At 43.9% G+C, this 18511-nt stretch overlaps 1 protein-coding gene across 1 annotated transcript; it reads right to left on the bottom strand.

The window, feature by feature from the left end:
• Nucleotides 1-4940: 4940 nt before the first annotated feature.
• Nucleotides 4941-18304, bottom strand: LOC309362108 (A-kinase anchor protein 17B-like). The gene is made up of 4 exons (XM_081897593.1): nucleotides 17124-18304; nucleotides 15604-15734; nucleotides 9400-9640; nucleotides 4941-8233 (listed from the first exon to the last, which is right to left on the bottom strand). The coding sequence occupies exons 1-4, from the start codon at nucleotides 17889-17891 to the stop codon at nucleotides 6686-6688; spliced, it is 2688 nt and encodes an 895-aa protein (XP_081753719.1). The 5' UTR covers nucleotides 17892-18304; the 3' UTR covers nucleotides 4941-6685.
• Nucleotides 18305-18511: the final 207 nt, after the last annotated feature.

Genomic DNA, 18511 nt, shown 5'->3' with positions numbered 1-18511 from the left:
TGCACTCACTGCCACAGCTTGAGGGCCTCCATCAAGGCCTCCGGGAGTAGTTTAATTTGAGCACTATTGTTTCTTGCTTTGTTTTTATTTTTATTATTCTGTTAAGTTATTATATAGTTTGTATTTTGCTTTTTAAGGGGAAGGGTCAGGGCTGCCGGGAATGGGCCTCAGCCAATAGAATGGCTGGGGCATGTTCCACAGGGGGGGATGTATTGGGACACCCGATCTCAGTGATCACGGGCAGCAGGAGGAGTTATGCTAAGACCAGACCATGTCATTACCGAGGAGGCAGGTTTAGTCGTTGTTTGAGGACTATCCCTGCCTCCAGGTTTGGTCCTGACCGGAAGGATACAGGAATCAGCAAGGGAAACCCACATCACCTGAAAGTTGCTGTGCAATGCCAGGTCAATGATGAATAAAACCACTGCCATCCACGACCTGATTGTGGATGGAGGACTTGACCTGGCATGTGTGATAGAGACCTGGTTGGATGAAGCAGATGGGCCTGTACTTGCCGCTGCTTGACCACCAGGTTTCTCTTATGCACAGCAACCCAGGTCGTGTGGGCGGGGAGGGGGGGTTACAGTGATTTTTAGGAAGTCATTAGTTTGCACCAGGCGTCCTATTGGGAAAACCCAGTTCTCTGAGTGCATGTTCTGGACGTTGGGCAATAGGAGCAGTACAGGATTCCTATTGGTGTACCGACCTCCCCACTGCACCAAGGATTCCCTGCCCGAGCTGCTTCAGGTCGTGGCGGATATCCTCCTGGAGACACTTAGCTTGGTTGTCCTGGGGAATTTTAACATCCATGCCGACACAACCTTACAAGGGGCCGCTCAGGACTTCGTGGAAAGCATGGCCTCCATGGGGCTGTCTCTGAATAGGTTTGGCCCAACTCATAGCCATGGACATGCCTTAGACTTGGTGTTTACGGATGTTGGTGATCTGACACTAAAAGAGAAACAAAAGAAGTGCCATGGTCAGATCACTTCCTGGTGCAACTGGACTTCTCTGCAACCCTTCAGGGAGGTGGGACCGATTCGGATGGTCCACCCCCGCCACTTAATGGATCCAATTGGCTTCCTTCCAGAGAGTGGTAGAGGATGTTTTATCCCAAGTTGATGGCCTTTCAGCTGATTCCCTGGTGGCACGCTGGAATGCAGAGTTAACCAGGCCTATTGACTGTCTGGCTCCGAAGCGCCCTCTCCGATTGCATGGAGCCCGGACAGCCCCGTGGTTTTCCCTGGAACTGAGGGCAATGAAACAATCATTGAGACGGCTAGAGCGCCGGTGGCGGAAAACTCATTCTGAATCAGACCGGACACGGGCTAGAGCTCAACGTTGAGCCTACCAAGTGGCAATGGCAACAGCGAAGAGGGCCTTCTTGGCCGCCTCCATTGCATTTGCAGAAAACAGCAGCAGGAGACTTTTCAGGTGGTTCGCAATCTATCGGAACCACCTGTACCACTAGGGCCAGGTAGGGACCCCAAGATCTCCTGCAATGCTTTTGCAATTTTTTTTGCAGATAAAGTCGCTCAGATTCAGAAGGAGGTAGACTCCACCGTGGGACCAGGGACAGGGCGGGAGAGTGCTAGAGTTCTGTCTGGTCCTGTTACATGGGATCAATTCCAATCTTTTACCTCCGAGGATGTGGACAGGCTGCTTGGACAAGTGAAACTGACCACCTGTCTACTTGATCCTTGCCCATCCTGGCTGATAAAAGCGAGCCAGGAAGGGCTGGGTGATGGGCTCTGTGGGGTGGTGAATGCTTCCCTCTGTGAGGGAGCCTTCCCAGACCCGCTCAAAGAGGCGGTCATTAAACCGCTTCTTAAAAAAACATATTTAGACCCGGCCAATTTGGCCAACTATCACCCAGCCTCAAATCTACCATTCTTGGGCAAGGTGATTGACCGAGTGGTTGCCAAACAACTCCAAGCACGCCTGGAGGATGCGGACCATTTGGATCCCTTCCAATCGGGATTCAGGCCTCACCATGGGACTGAAACTGCCTTGGTCGCACTGATTGATGATCTCCGGCGGGCTAGGGACAAAGGTGAGAGCTGTTTCCTAGTTCTGCTGGATCTCTCAGCAGCCTTTGACACCATCGACCATAACATCCTTCTGGACCATCTAGAGGGGCTGGGAGCTGGGGGCACTGTTATACGGTGGTTCCTCTCCTTTCTCCAGGGCCATGTCCAGAAAGTGGTGGTGGGGGATGAGTGTTCAGACCCCTGGGCTCTCACTTGTGGGGTGCCTCAGGGTTCCGTCCTCTCCCCCATGCTTTTTAATATCTATATGAAGCCGCTGGGAGAGATCATCAGGGGGTTTGGACTGGGTGTTCATCAGTATGCAGATGACACCCAGCTCTACCTCTCCTTTAAATCAGAAGCAGTGAAGGTGGTGAAGGTCCTGTGTGAGTGCCTGGAGGCGGTTGGAGGATGAATGGCGGCTAACAGATTAAGGTTGAATCCTGACAAGAAAGAAGTACTGTTTGGGGGGGACAGGAGGCGGGCTGGTGTGGAGGATTCCCTGGTCCTGAATGGGGTAACTGTGCCCCTGAAGGATCAGGTGCACAGCCTGGGAGTCATTTTGGACTCACAGCTGTCCATGGAGGTGCAGGTTAACTCTGTGTCCAGGGCAGCTGTCTACCAGCTCCACCTGGCAGGCAGGCTAAGACCCTACCTGCCCACGGACTGTCTCGCCAGAGTGGTGCATGCTCTAGTTATCTCCTGCTTGGACTACTGCAACACGCTCTATGTGGGGCTACCTTTGAAGGTGACCCGGAAACTGCAATTAATCCAGAATGCAGCAGCTAGACTGCTGGGAGCGGCCGCCGGGACCACATAACACCGGTTCTAAGAGATCTGCATTGGCTCCCAGTACATTTCCGAGCACATTCAGTGTTGGTGCTCACCTTTAAAGCCCTAAACGGCCTCGGTCCTGTATACCTGAAGGAGCGTCTCCACCCCCATCGTTCAGCCCAGACACTGAGATCCAGCGTCGAGGGCCTTCTGGCGGTTCCCTCATTGTGAGAAGTGAGGCTACAGGGAACCAGACAGAGGGCCTTCTCAGTAGTGGCGCCCACCCTGTGGAACGCCCTCCCATCAGATGTCAAAGAGATAAACTACCTGACATTCAGAAGACATCTTAAGGCAGCCCTGTTCAGGGATGTTTTTAATATGTAATGCTGTACTGTTTTTAACACTTGATTGGGAGCCGCCCAGAGTGCCTGGGGAAACTCAGCCAGATGGGTGGGGTATAAATAATAATAATTATTATTATTATTATTATTATTATTATTATTATTTATTCACCCATTATTTATGCTTAATCAAATATTCTATGTATGTTTTAATCTACAATTGGTTCTTGCTCCCATTTATTCAATAATTGTTTGCTTAGATTCATACTGTTATGCTATTTATTTAGGTTATGCTGGTTTGTGGCAGAATAAAGTAAGACGTTCAGCAATGCTTCCAAGCGACCTACGCTGAGAGCACTTTGCCACTTTGCAGAGGATCAGCAACCTCCAACAGATGATATGAGCTGCAGGGTTATGATACCACAAGCCCCTCTTGATTACCATGCAGGAAGGCCTGTTTCCCCAGCACTGCATCTCATGCTTGCCGTCATAAAATGGAATGTGTACAAACCGTGTACTAAAAACATGCACACACATGTAAAATGTATTATTCACTGCAGGGTGGTGAAGATCCAGAGGGGGGAATGGAACCCCTCAACTGTCCTCTCCCCTTAACTGCCATTTGGGGGTAGCCATTCCATCAGGTTGCCAGCTGGTCATTACAGCACACCTGTTTAGAAATTGATGCTTGAGTTTTGGTTTTTTACTTTCCTCTTCCTTCCCTGTTCCTTTCCCCTTGTGTGTCCTTTCTCCCACCCCCCCACCCCTGGATTATAAGCCTACAGTGGCACTGTGTTAGTTTGATTGTATGTGAACCACTCTGGGAGCCATTGGCACTAAATGATCTAAATGAATAAATAAAACCCAAGTGCAAAACATTACTTTCAGATTAAATAAACATTTGTTGGCTGCATTGGGAAATCCATTCAATTTTTGCAAACTAGGTTAGCGTTAAAGAAAAGACAAGCTTAGAGGACTGTGGAAATTGCCACCACCATCAGCCTGACGCAAAACATGAATCTAAGCACAGAAAATATCTGCATACATTGCTTCATTACTACTTTATTGGAGCAGAGGTTAACAAACATGGATGGTGTGCTAGGGAACGCTTATTCACATGAAAATTACCATGACATGAAATAAATAAAGCATATTAAAATTATAAGCAAAAACTCAAACTATAATTTGTTCCTCTTCTTACAGCTGTGACTATCTGGTGCAACAAGCGACAACCTAGCTTGCAGCCCTCGGAACTGCCTATTCTTGTCAGTAGAATGGTTTCAGGTTGTAGTCCTTGACCGTCTTTGTTTTGCCCGTTCCATGTTTCATAAAATTATAAGCAATAACTGAACAGAATAATTTCTATGGGCTCAGAATACATAGCTATGCTTAGAAGGTCACTTACTCAAGGAACAAAATACCAACCAGCACTTAAGTAGATTTCATACCCCTTTTTCACTGCTCAAAGCATTCCCTGTTCAGCAGATCCATCGAATACAAAGTACAGCACCCCTAGCCTGTGAAGTACATGTGAAAATATGGACTTCTTGCTTTCTAGTTCTGTCTTTTGAAATGAAAATGAAATTAATTCTGTATTTTGAAATGAAATGAAATTAATTCTGTGACATTTAGGAGAGGACTGGGGGAAATTTCATTGGTTCTCACACATCAACCATGATTTTAATTTAGCTCTCCCCTCTCAAGCCCCACCTATTCTTCAAAATAAATTAACTTGCGGGCCAAACTCTGTGTGAGTTCCTGGTCTCCTGATATGAGTTTGTTTTTTTAATAAAAGGGGAAAAAAGAAAAAGACACTTTAAAGCAACCTTGGTGCATCCTGCTTTGACTGGCGCAGGGATGCTGGGCTCTAGGGGTGCTAAGCCCTCCCTTTCCCTGCTGTTTCTTCCCACCTATAGTCCCCTCCTGCCATTGACTTCTGTCCCATGGCAGTGGGGGGAAACAGATACAAGTGGCCCGCCACTTAAAGCGAGGGTTCTGTTCCAGGTGCCCATGCACAAAAGCAAAGTTGTGCAGTCAGGAACCCCCAGAACTGTCCCTCCCCCCCATACAAGGCAAGGGCTGTTTACCAGGCTCTGGGAGCTTCCCACTATCTTCCCAAATCCTGACAAGCAAGGAAAAATTGCTGGGTGCACAGGAGGGGGAAATAAACAGCTGGGAATGGAATGTTTACCTTGCTCTCAATTTATGTATTTACCATCACCACCACCCCAAATATATATATATAAGGTGGACATAAGATATGGGACCAACCTTACCTCTATCATGCCCACATTTCCACCTTACCCTGACGCTAGTAGGGAGTTACTTATTATTAGTAAAGTGACTGGGGTGGGAAGGGCTAAACACTTCCTCCCAGCTCCACTACTGTGATTGCCATCTGAGCACCCTGCAAATGCTCCTTCAAAAGAAAAAAGAAAAGAAAAAATGAATGGCAGGAAATCTGATAATGGCTCTCCTGTGTCCTGTGTAACTTTGCCCTCAGCTGGTTAATAAAGGGCAGAAGATTTAGGCAGAATTAAAGGGAGTAGCCATTCAAACCAGGGCACCTGTTATTCTACTCAAACCATTCCAATAAACCCAAAGGGACCTGCCACAAAAAGGGTCTGGACTGAGAAGTAGAATCTGGCACACAGCATATACTGCCCAATGCTGGATTAAGCTATGCTAATTGCAGAGTTTTCTGATTAAGTGGCATATAAATCTTTCTAAATAAATAAAAGGCTTCTTGCAAAATAAATAATAATAATAATAATTAAAAAAAAAAGCTTGAGTATCTCAAATTGCCACGTCTGCAGTAAATTATAAACAAACACGTTCCTTCTCTGCCTTTTGGATAAATGTTTCATCTCTCACACCATCCCCTTTCTGACATCACTGAGGAGGCACTTTCTTTTTTTAATCTTATAAATTAAACAATTTGTTCAACTATCTCCTTTAACTGTACAGTTACTAGGGAGCATTTTCATATTCTGTGGCTCCCTCCGAAATCGGCAGGGACCATTCACTTCACTTGGCTCAGATTCTGAGTAGATCATTAAACATGGCTTCAATCATGCACTGCAGTAACTTTTTTTAATAAAAAAAAAAATTTGGTCATTAGTACAGATGTTGAATCTGTTGACCAGTTTTTGCCAAGCTGTGTCTGCCCTCTCGTGCTCTGCCAGCATGCATAGCAGCCCAAGCAGAGCACCCAAATCACCAGATGTGATTTATTTTAAAGTCCTTAAGAGGGCCTAATTTGAGCTTTCAAGAACCACACCCATCACCCCCCAAGACCAACCAAGTTCTCCTTCATAAACTGTCTCTGCATATGGATTGAATTGTTTTGACAGGAAACAAAGGGCATCCTTCAGGAATCTGTTTCCACCTATTTTCTTAATAGCAAGTCCCCTGAAAACCAGGAGTTGCAGCAAAACCTCCTGGAGTGAAGAATGTCCCTGTTGCAGGAGCTGCTCATTAATGCCAAAAAGGGCTTCCAAAAACTGAAAGCTGCCCCCATCCTATTCGACTCACTTGCTTGTTTCACCATCTCACCAATTCTCTCCCCTCTCCTTCCTGCCCTGACACCACTCTTCTTGAGCTAGCCTTGAAAATTCTCTGCTTTTCATTTATTTGGCACCCATTCTCACCGATCTTATTAATGTCTACATTCCCCTTATCTGCCTTTGGGTGAGCTTCTTGAAAAGGAGACCCACCTGAATGGGTGGCATCTTTTGCTTTTACTGCCCCTGGAATGGTGTGATGAGTTTTACATTTCATTTTGTGATGGGACATCTTGCCAAGAGACTCCATCTCTTCACGATGGTTTGCTTTAAAGAACTGTGGTTCATCATCAGACAAATTGTTTCCAGAATATCTCTTTCTGTTCTTCCGATCAGCTTCCCTCTCCTCATCACTAGATGTCCATTTGACTCTTTGTTCTTCACCCCTTACTTTGCTGCTGGTTCTTTTGTATGTTGTCCTAAGCTTTAGCTTGGAGTGCCTTGCTGAATCACAGTACTCAGAGCGTGAGAAGAAACTGTGTTTGCTGCATTCAATACCTTGAGCACCACAACAATCATTTTGGACAGAAATCGACAAATCTCTCACCATTTTCTGACCGAAGGGTGACACCTTGCAGCCACCACCATTTTTTCTTTCTTTTTTGCTTCGTGACTCATTAAGTGCCTCACTGAAGGATTCAGAATCACTGCTGATCTCTTCCAATACATCCTTCAATTTATTCACACGGCCAACTAGCTTGTGTGATGCCATAGCCACCATTTCAGTGTCTTCTACTAGGGATTTTCTATCATGAGCTCCACTTACTAGGATACGACTATTCAATTTACCACGCAGCGTTCCTTCTTCAGCCTCATTTGACAGATCTTTGCCCCAATAGTTTTTGGCAAACACCCTAGCACATGCCTGGCTTTTTGGCATAACCTCAGGTTCCTTATCCATTACTCCCCAGTTATCACTACGTCTGGAGCTTTTCTCTTGGGTATTTGGTACACAAATCAAATCCGTCATGCACTGCCTATCTTTGTTCTGCAGGTTAATCTGCAAGCTGTCCTTATTGAAATACACCACCCTCTGCCACTGAGACTTATTCGCTGGGTTATCCACCCTTGGAAAGTCCCGTGCATATTCTGGGGTTTGATAGTAGTTGAGTAAATAATGTGTGAATTCATCAGTTTCATATAACTTGGGCTTCCTGAATTCTCTCTCCCTGGAAGCTTCAGGGGAGCACCCAAACGAGTGGCTGTCATGGGGCCTGTGTGTTACGTAGGTGGTGATGGTTTCAGCAATTGGCCTGTTCAAAGTATGTCTCCAAAACGGATCAGGTAATGCAGGCAACTTAAATGGAATGTGCTGCTGCTGCTGCTGCTGCTGCTCCTCAATAAAAGCATCCGCCAACTGAGCTGACTGACACTTGGATTCTCCCTTATTCTTTGACTCTTGTTGCCCAAGGCAGTTTACTTGTTCCTTTGGTGCATTCTGTATCTGAGATGCAAAGGAGCAATTCTCCCTTTTGATTTCAAGATTCAGCAGAGGGCCCCCTATTTGCTCAGATGCTTGTGCAACGTCCTTGGGGGGGGGGGGAATAAAAGAAAGAATTATAGCGCAACAGAACAAGGGACTTGAGCAGAAAGCAAATACCGGTAAATCAGCAAAGCCTAATGATAAATGATTTTATGTACAATTTGGGCTAGTCAAAGACCCTTCAGTGCCTAAGACAGGAAATCCAAATAGCATCCACCCACCCAGGTCAAACAAGCCAGAATGCACCTGGTGTGTGGCCAGAAGCTCTTGGACTACAACTCCCATCATGTCAAATGGCCTGGGATTGCAGGAGTTGGAGTCCAAGAACAGTTGGAGGACAACATGGATGGATTACTTTGTACAAGTGATTCTACTAAAATGCAAAAGCTGCATAAAAGCATTGTTGTGTTTTAACAGCTCGTCCCCACCCCCATAAAAAGAGACTTATGCATAACCTCCCTGTGGGTTGTACCTCATGGGTGAAATCTGCCTCCCTCCCTGCCAGTCTTAGCAAGACCCAAAATACACTGCTTGGCAAACACACTTAAGACTTAAGACACTGTAGGAGTTGTCTCTGCAGACTGCTGTTTGAGGCGGTTCAATTTTTCCAGAAAGGAAACCTGTTTTTTGTTTTTTAAATGCCAATTCACTTCAAACCACATCTTAAAAGGCTCACAAAGCTGCACAAATCATAGCCTTTAAGATACAAGCCAGCTTGATTTTGCTGTTTTCAGAGGAAAAATAATTATTAATGCAAGTCACTTGCCATAGGCAATAGTCAAATTGCCGGTTTATTTGCTTTCGCTTTTTTCAATGATAACTTCGGAGTCGTTCTACTAAAATAATGACCCCACACAAGAAAGCAAGTTTCAGCCCCACCTCAATAATTCACAGCAATTTCCTATATGAAAAGAGAACTTCCACCAACAAGCATTTGTATGATCCTTTATCACAAGATGAAAAGGAGAAGTTATCAAAAGCCTTACATCTTGCTGAGGAGTTTACTTAAATCACTTCATTCTCAGAGTCAACATCTCCCAGCGCACCCAGTTCAGTACATCAAAATGTGGTGTGCCTTGGATGTGGAAAGTGAGAAACCTGCTGCCCACTTGTGGCGAACTCTGCTATCATATATGCCTACAGTTGTCCACAACTTATTACATATATTTTAAAAAAACACCCTTAGAATATTTTGAAAATTATATCCTTACTTTTACTTTGTTTAAGAGCAAGGAAAGCAGCCTCATGGACTCCTCTCTTTTCTGAGCTATATCGTGTTTCTTCTCTTCCCAATTGGGCATCTTCTCTGTCCACAAATCTTCCGCATCTGTTACCTTCCGCTGTTTTCTTTGGTGTTTTGTATCACAATCTATCTTCCTTTGCCCATGTCTCTTGTGCTTATACTTCCTCTTTCTTTCTCCAGTTTTCTTTTCTTCATCATTGCGTCGTTTTCTAGGCAATTATTGATATGGGACAATTTAGGTGCGGGAGGGAAATAATTTTACAGTTTTAACCCTTGCAAGGTAGAAGGGAAGATAAGGAGGTAACAGGAAGGGCTTCCACCCTTGAAATCTGTTTGGACACAAGAGAGAACACTTCCTACAAATTTGTGTTTTGGAATGTAAACATATATACTTCACACATGCAAAATGTTTGAAGATAACCTCAGGGCAGCTCTCTCTTGAAACATCTTCTGGTCCTAATATTTCCCACTACTGCATCTAAAGTTACATGAGCCATTTCAAACACTGCCATAAACCATGGTTCGCCGGTCTCCCCAGGCTTGCAGATATCTGTCCCCCGAGCTTGTGGGCCTGGCGGTGGGGAGAAGCACGCTTCTCCCCAGCGCCAGCCTCCAAACCAGGTCGGGGAATAGCGGGATGGCGGGGCGGTGCTCCGCCTCCCCGCTGTCCCCCGAGCTTGTGGAGCTGCCCGATATCTGCACGAAGCAGTGCGCCCCAGGCTTCGGGATGCAGGCTGCTATCTGCAAGCCTTGGGAGCCCGAGGGGAACTCCCGCGGAGCTCCCAAGGCTTGCGGATAGCTTCCTGAAGCCTGCATTCGCCCCATAAAACGCACACACATTTCCCCTTCATTTTTGGAGGGGGAAAAGTGCATCCTATAGGGCAAAAAAATACGGTGTGTATATATATATATATATTTTAAAAAATGTTAACTGCTACATCTCAGATTTTGATTAAAATTGCTGTACTGGACAGATTATCTCACATGTCAAAATCACTGGTGTGAATAAAAAAAATCCTATGCCTTATAGTTTTTGAGTTATGGGAGGGATGTTATATACAGTGGTACCTTGGGTTACAGACACTTCAGGTTACAAACTCCGCTAACCCAGAAATAGTGCTTCTGGTTAAGAACTTTGCTTCAGGATAAGAACAGAAATCATGCTCCAGCGGCGTGGCGGCAGCAGGAGGCCCCATTAGCTAAAGTGGTGCTTCAGGTTAAGAACAGTTTCAGGTTAAGAACAGACCTCCAGAACGAATTAAGTACTTGACTCGAGGTACCACTGTACACGTGTGGCTAAAGTCGTTTCTGGGGACCCCCCAAGATTAGAGGCCCTGAAGCTTAGATCCGCCACTGCTTTTGCTATTTTAGATTAGTGATGTGGTTCTTCTGGACTGATTGAAAAGCAAGGATAATTTGCACTGAATACATTTCTGACGCCAATACAATGAACCTGAGCAATCCCTGGGCAATAATGAAATGGATGAGGACAAACAAGCTGAGCTTGGATCCTGGCAAAACAGAGGCACTGTGGGTGAGCAGCTCCCTTGTCTGAGAAATTGGTCAGTTCCTTCCATGGATGAGGTTGCACTCTCCCTGAAGGAGAAGGTTCACAGACTGAGGTGTTTCCAGATCCACCTACATCACTGGAGGCTCAGGTAGCCTCAGCAGCTGGCAAGGCCCTTTACCAATTACAGCTAGTTCATCAGCTGTTGCCATTTCTGGACTGGGAAAGCCTTGCCACAGTAGTTCATGTGTTGGTTACATCAATACAGTCATACCTTGGGTTGAAGTAGCTTCGGGATAAATATTTTCGGGTTGCGCACTGCGGCAACCCGGAAGGAATGGAGTGTGTTACTTCTGGGTTTCGCTGCTCGCGCATGCGCGGACGGTCAAAATAACGTCACGCACATGTGCAGAAGCGGCGAATCGTGACCCACGCATGCGTGGATGCGGGTTGCATTTGCTTCTGGATGCGAATGGGGCTCCAGAACAGATCCTGTTCGCATCCAGAGGTACCAGTGTACTGGACTACTGCAATGCACTCTACAAGGAGCTTCCCTCACATGTGAGCTGGAAAATGCAGTCAGCAATCATGCCACAGCACACCACACTAAGAACCATCTTGTTTAGGCAAGCCTACCCAGATGCTTGGAAAGTTGAGGTGATGTGTGTTTTAACTTTAAGTTTTAAAGCATGTTTGTGGTTTTTATTTATTTTCTTGTTTTATCTTTTGGTAAACCTCTTTGAAGTTTTGTTTTTTTTAACAATCAAGCGGTCTATAAATTTTACGAAATGATTAGTAAATAAAAATCTAGTACAGTGGTACCCTGGGTTAAGAACTTAATTCGTTCTGGAGGTCCGTTGTTAACCCGAAACTGTTCTTAACCGGAGGTACCACTTTAGTTAATGGGGACTCCCGCTACCACCGCCACACAATTTTTGTTCTCATCCTGAAGTAAAGTTCTTAACCTGAGGTACTGTTTCTGGGTTAACGGAGTCTGTAACCTGAAGCGTCTGTAACCTGAAGCATCTGTAACCCAAGGTACCACTGTATAGCATGTTCACTTATATTTGTTTTTAAAAAACTAAAAAACCCATCTTAAACTTTTCTCCCCAATTTTTGCAGAATAGTTTCTACATATCGTGAATGTTTCTTCATCCTTGCTGCGCCCTTAGTGTGTTCATACCTGCAATACTGATAACCTAACAACTTTCTTCCACCCTTCACTGGCTTCATTATAATGATGCCAAACGCTAGGATTATTCCCCATCACTCCTGAACAGGCATCATTATTACTACTCAGGGAGTGCTCAGATGCACTCTGAAAGCTAACAGATTATATACAAACACTTTCACCTTCTCCGGCTCAAGAAAAGAAATAAGACACTCGTCTGGAGGCCCTGTGCATTTGCTGACCTTGGCTCTTCTTTTTTACAGTCAGAGCTACAGACCACTTTGCTTTCAATTTAATCATTGTTCCTAACCTCCAGTCAACATTTCTATGCCCCCACAGGCCACAAAAATGGTCTCAAGACACAGAATGCAGATCTAAGCAGTTCTGGCCTTGTAAGTTGCTGAGCCCTACTGCAGACTGAACAGAGCAGCTAATTCCCAAACTCTGCGCTGTGTGAAAACTGCTAGTATGTCACGTGAGTTCAAAAGTACCCAGCCACAGAAGAGGATGCTTCTGGTATATGTGTGAGTCACTACTCTGATCTTTCCTCCTCCTAACCTGTCACTAGATGTAAATGGATCGTTCTACCACTCCTCATGGAGTAACATAGAACGTCCTGGTCTGAGAGGTCTGTTGTGTCTGTGCATGAATCACTGCTCTGACCTTGCCGTCTTCTAGCTAGGAGGGCCCTTCTAAAGGCAGGTGAATTATAACGCACATAGTATAAAAGTAGACCTTTTCCAGAAGCATGAATGAAGCGCGTCTCTCCAAATTTAATTCGGAGAAAGTGTGCCAGAGTTCTCATAAAGCCTGAGAAGAACTGCAGAAAGGATTTTGTAATAGACCAGAATGATTCCTGATGAGAAAAAATATTTTGTAAAATCCTTGTTGATTTTCTAGGAAACAATTTCGGTATGCAGCCAACTTGGACTTCTGTACATACCGGTGGCTCTCAATGTATGGAGGGGCTATGTACCAGGGATAGCACCTATAGCCAAAATTGTATGTAGTCAAAACACATTGCAACTGGGCTTGCCCAAGTCTTTTTTCCCCAGACACCCACCCATTTTCTGCCCTGCCTTTGTTAATTTTTTTTTGCCTACCTCATAAAGCTAAACGCACACAAGTTTAATGAGCATACGTTGCAAATTACCTTTAACAGGAAATCCCTGGGCCTGAGGGTCTGCATTTTATATCCTAATTGCTAAATAGTCTTTAAAAAGGGGAGGGGTGAAATAAAGTCTTGCAAAAGCTGAATTTGTTGAGAGTTTCGTAAATCTAGTATTACTATTTCAGTCTTTTGGCATAACAACTTTTGTTCTGAATGCAACAAAGAAGGTGGAGCCCAAGGCTCCCTGCAGAATAAGAACATATGTGCTCAGATGTAATCTGGCATTGAAAAAGCCCTCTGGAGAGCTAAGGGAGGTTGAGAAAACAAGTAGTGACACACATTTGTCTTTGAACTCAGCAGCAAAACCTAAAACCCAAATTACATTATATTCTCTCACAAAAATTGATCTAACTTCAGTGTAGGCATAATGCTGTTATACAGAATTTCAGCAATTGATAAAACAAACCAAATTGCAAAAAAAAAGGTCTTATGCAACTATGCGCCTAAGGTTCATCCTCATACAGAACCGTCACTTGTTATCTATTAATGTAAAGCAAAGGACATATTGCCCTTTCACTGAAGGCAAGTTTCTATTTGTTAATTACCATGAGGAGGCAACTCTGAACTAATAGAAAAGAACTAAGCATCTATGGAAAAATTCATGCAGCTATATAACCAACAGCTAAAATGGCAAAAATATCCTTTTAAAACTCCTTTTTTGTTCCCCTTGGCAGAATCAGGAAGTCTTTGAACAGTAAAATGGCAGAATTTGGAGTCTGCTGGATTTTCAGTCGCCCAATAACAGCTACCTGAAGGAGCGTCTCCACCCGCATCGTTCAGCCAGGACACTGAGGTCCAGTTTTGAGGGCCTTCTGGTGGTTCCCTCTCTGCAAGAAGCAAAGCTACAGGGAACCAGGCAGAGGGCCTTCCTTCCCGGTAGTGGCTCCTGCCCTGTGGAACGCCCTCCCATCAGATGTCAAGGAAATAAACAACTATCTGACTTTTAGAAGACATATGAAGGCAGCCTTGTATAGGGAAGTTTTTAATGTTTGGTTTTTGTGTGTGTTTTTAATATTATGTTTGGAGCCGCCCAGTGTGGCTGAGGAAACCCAGCCAGATGGGTGGGGTATAGATCATTTATTATTTTTTTATTATTATTATTATTATTATTATTATTATTATTATTATTATTATTATTACCTGATAGAAACATGTTTTGAATAGCAGGACATAAAATTAGTAACCAGATAGTAATCCCATGGCCAAAAGTTGGACTGCTTATATCTTGCTAGTTTTCTCCAGTTATCTAGATGTCTTTACTATCAAGTTTACACCTACAGATACTGTCCTGAGTTTGTGGATGCCAGACTCTTCTAATCCCTGGAACTAGCAAGTGTTCAAAACTACTCAAACCAAGCTAGCCTCCTAGTAAGGAGAGCAAGGGGGGTGGGTCTGTGGAAGGCAGAGTTTAGGAGTGATGATCTAGAAGTAAAGCTGCAGGCTAGAAAGCTAGAGAGGCAGAGCACAATGTTTGATGTCTACTAAATCTAAGGCTATGGCTATGGTCACTCTCTTGGGGTGTTAATGCTGTGAACCCCTCCATCGTAGGTTCAGGCTGCATATATGTGTAAATAAACCATATATCCTAAAGACATACAGTCCCCACTGTGCCTCATTTCCAAAAGAAAACACAAACCCTGGGTTAAGCACCCGGAACCCCTGGAATCTCACGCTGATCGGAGATTGGGATGGCTTGTAACACTATTAACAGCTGCAGATAAAACATGAAGTGAGAAACAGTGTTTTGATGTTTGCAGCCTTCTGTTAAAAGTCCTTCAGCTTTATCAGTTTCACTGAAATGTACTTTAGGGAAGACAGTAAAATAATCATGCGTTATGTGAATGCTACAGGAGCACACAATTTAGTACCGGGTAAACAAATTAATTTCCCAAGACTCAACTTTCATTTGTTTGTTTTAAAAGAAATGTTTCTAGCCCTCATGGCAAGGAACATATTATGTATAAATGCCTGCTGAAATCTTGGGAGGCGGAAAGGTGTCTGGAAAAGATTTCAAGTACTTGGGGGCAAGTTTTCCATTATCTCACATAGATATCCCAATAACTAAACAAAATCTGAATTATGCATAACTAATAAAATGGCTAAAAAAGGGAAAGTAAGCAGATTTTCTCTCCTTGCATAAACTTAGGTAAGTCACAAGGTCCAGCTGATTTTGGTACACAATGTCAGCTGCCATTATGCAAAGAAAAGGTATGGAGCCCCCACAGCCACAAAAAACAATCCTCTTATCTCAGTTTCCCCACTAACAGGGTATGCTCAATCTTGTCTTTAAGAGAAAAAAGAAAAAGCCACAGAGATTCCTCACCTTTCATTCCCTTTTCCCCTTCTGTCTTCTTTCCTCTTTCGCTCTCTCTCTAGTTCTTGCAGAGTTATTTTTTCCAGGTTTCTCTGATTTACAGCAGCATCACTGAAATGATCAGTAGTATCTGATGTCACCTGTTTAAAAATCAAAGAAGTACAAATTGTAGTATCACTCACTCAAGCATACAAAATCTACAAGGTCTCCAGAGCCAATTTCAAGATCTCAAATAGAACACAGGGAGCCTTAACAGCATCGGGACATTCCCTAAACCACTTTGGCTCAACTATCTCCATACCAGAAAGAAGGCCTTTGCTATGCAGTCCAACACAGATGACATAGGGGTGGCAGGGAGACTCATGCTCAAGTAAAGGAAGTTGTGCTACTGAGAAATAACTGCTTGTGATTGTAACCCAGCATGAACACAAACACTTCCCACCTGGTCCCTATGCCACACTGCAAGCTTCTATTTTTGGAGTTGGGGGTTGGAATTATAAAGGCAATTTAAAGGTTCAGTTGGGATAGGGTGTAAACAGAATACAGGTGTCATGTGAAGGTACCCATGGGATATCCCTAAGGCTCTGAAAACCAGCTGTTATCTGCCCTCAATTTTAAAATGAGAATTGGGCATCTTTCAAACCTCTCCCATATTAAAAACCACAGTGCTGAAAATGAAAAGAACCAAAAGGTGTCCGTGTAACTAGGCTACATACATTTAATAAAATCAAATCCAAGTAATCTAGGAGGTGAACAAAGTGAAATTATTTTCAAAGCTGCAATTGTATACCCATTAAAGACCAAACAGGGAAATAATGCTGAAAGATATTCCAGTTAGGTAGCCCCAGAAAAATGCATATTTTTTAGGAAGTTGTGATTTATTCTCAGTAATCATTCAAAGTTTCTGTATATGGAAGCAGATGCCCCATATAACCTGTCAAAACCATATGGCAGCAAGGGGGAAGGTGAATTGTGCTCTTCAGTTCTGCTCCAGTGAGTTGTGAGACCCCTTGCAACAGCATGGAAGTGGGTATAGGAGGTTGTAGGAGAGACAGGCAAACATCTCTTCACCTCCTCTTCCATTAGTGCTGGCTTCTGCAAGACTCTTCCACAAACGGAAGGACTCCTGTTTCCTAAAGAATGTGGTTTCCAGAGGTTGTTGAATTGCAGCTCCCATCAACTTTGAGCCAATATGGCTAATGGTCAAGGATGACAAAAGCTGTAGCCCAGCAGCCTTGGAGATCCACAGGTTCCCCATCCCTGGCACAACACAAAAACTCTGGTGCCACCTGAAAGGGTGGCAGACTAATTGTGGAACATGACTCCCACCATCAGATGCATGAAAAATTTAATTCAGCATATCCTTTCATGGGACTAGATTCCACATCACTAGGCACTTCCTCCTACGGTAGAAAATAGTTCATAATGCCTATGCCAAAATAAAACTGCCAGCCTTTCAGGTGGCATAAGACTTGGTAGTTTTTACAGCAATAGACTAAAAATAGCTACTCCTAAGCAATACTTCTTACCTTGATGTAACATGCAAGAGCTTTTCCATCATCCCCTTTAAACACCAGCTTCATTCCCTTAAATGTCTCCATAGCTTTTGAACAAGATGAGGACTCCTGGTATTGGACAAAAGCTTCAAATGTCCGCAGGTTCAAAAGGGAACGCAAAGTCAAATTATTCATGCGTCCTCCCACCACTTCTTCCCTATAAGGGTCAAGCATAGGGATATCTATGTTCTTGATCTTCCCAAAATTTTCAAAAACTGCTCTCAAGACATCTTCCCTTGGTGATTCACTACCTGAGCCTTTCACTGCAAACCATTTGCATGGCAATCCTTCCAAATAGATGCAATCAGGACTATCCTTGCTTTGCTCTGCTAAGTCTTCCTCTGGCAATTCTCTAGTGGGTTCCAACTCCTGAGGAGCTGGCGGATTGGAAGGTGGCTCCATGACAACCACTTGCAAATCATCTTTGAAGCCACTGAGGTTTATCATCTTGCCATGAAGCTTCTCCTTCAGCCTACAAAACACGCGATTGGTGTCTGCCTCTCCCTCACACAGAATGAAACCCTTAGTGTTCTTGGTAACCTTAACACTGGCGAACCGGTCTGGACAAACCATTTTCTTCAGCTTTTCAATCACTTCCCACTTTGGGACTATGTAGGTAGGTCCGGTGGGTTCTGGAAGCACTATACAGATTGTCATTTTCACTATTGGCATAAGATAGAGTCGATGAAAAGCACAGAACTCCATAGTTTCTGAGGTATCATATACCACAGTGTGATTCATGTTGTCCAGAGTTCCTTTAGAAAAACAATTAAAGAGGAGGAGTTATGATAAAGAGCAAATAAAGAATGCTCCTTTATATTCTACATAGTTAATAGGGTCAGCTGCTTGCACCATGCAAACAGTGCAAGGTGACATTAAACACAGCTGTCATTCATACCACACCTCTTTCAAGCTGGACCTGTGTTTTCCAAATTTCTGACAAGTACACGATTTTCTGAATTAAAATTAGAGGCATATTTAGACCTAAAACTGTTTGCTCTTGCAGAACGACCCTATCTTTGCAAATTTACTTTGAATGAAGGGCCTTTTATTTCAATGGAGCTCACTGTGATTGCAACCTTGCTTGTTTGCTGTTTTAAAGGTTATCTTCTAAAAGCACAAAATATCTTTAAAATGATATAGTCATCTTAGAAATGGCAGGGAAGAGATATAATACACACTGTGAGGAGTGTTAAATACTGTACAACACACAGTCCCAGTAGAATCTCTTACTGAACTACAGAAGAGTCTGAAATTAAATCCAAACTCCCAGCAAAACGAACACACATGAAAAACTATGCAGATACAAAAAAAAGCATTTGCAGCTGAAATACACACCACTACTGGATAAATCACTAAGC

Source organism: Podarcis melisellensis (assembly GCF_964234715.1).
Source record: "Podarcis melisellensis genome assembly, chromosome: Z".
Lineage (NCBI taxonomy): Eukaryota > Metazoa > Chordata > Lepidosauria > Squamata > Lacertidae > Podarcis > Podarcis melisellensis.
This window is presented reverse-complemented; position numbering and strand designations above follow the sequence as displayed.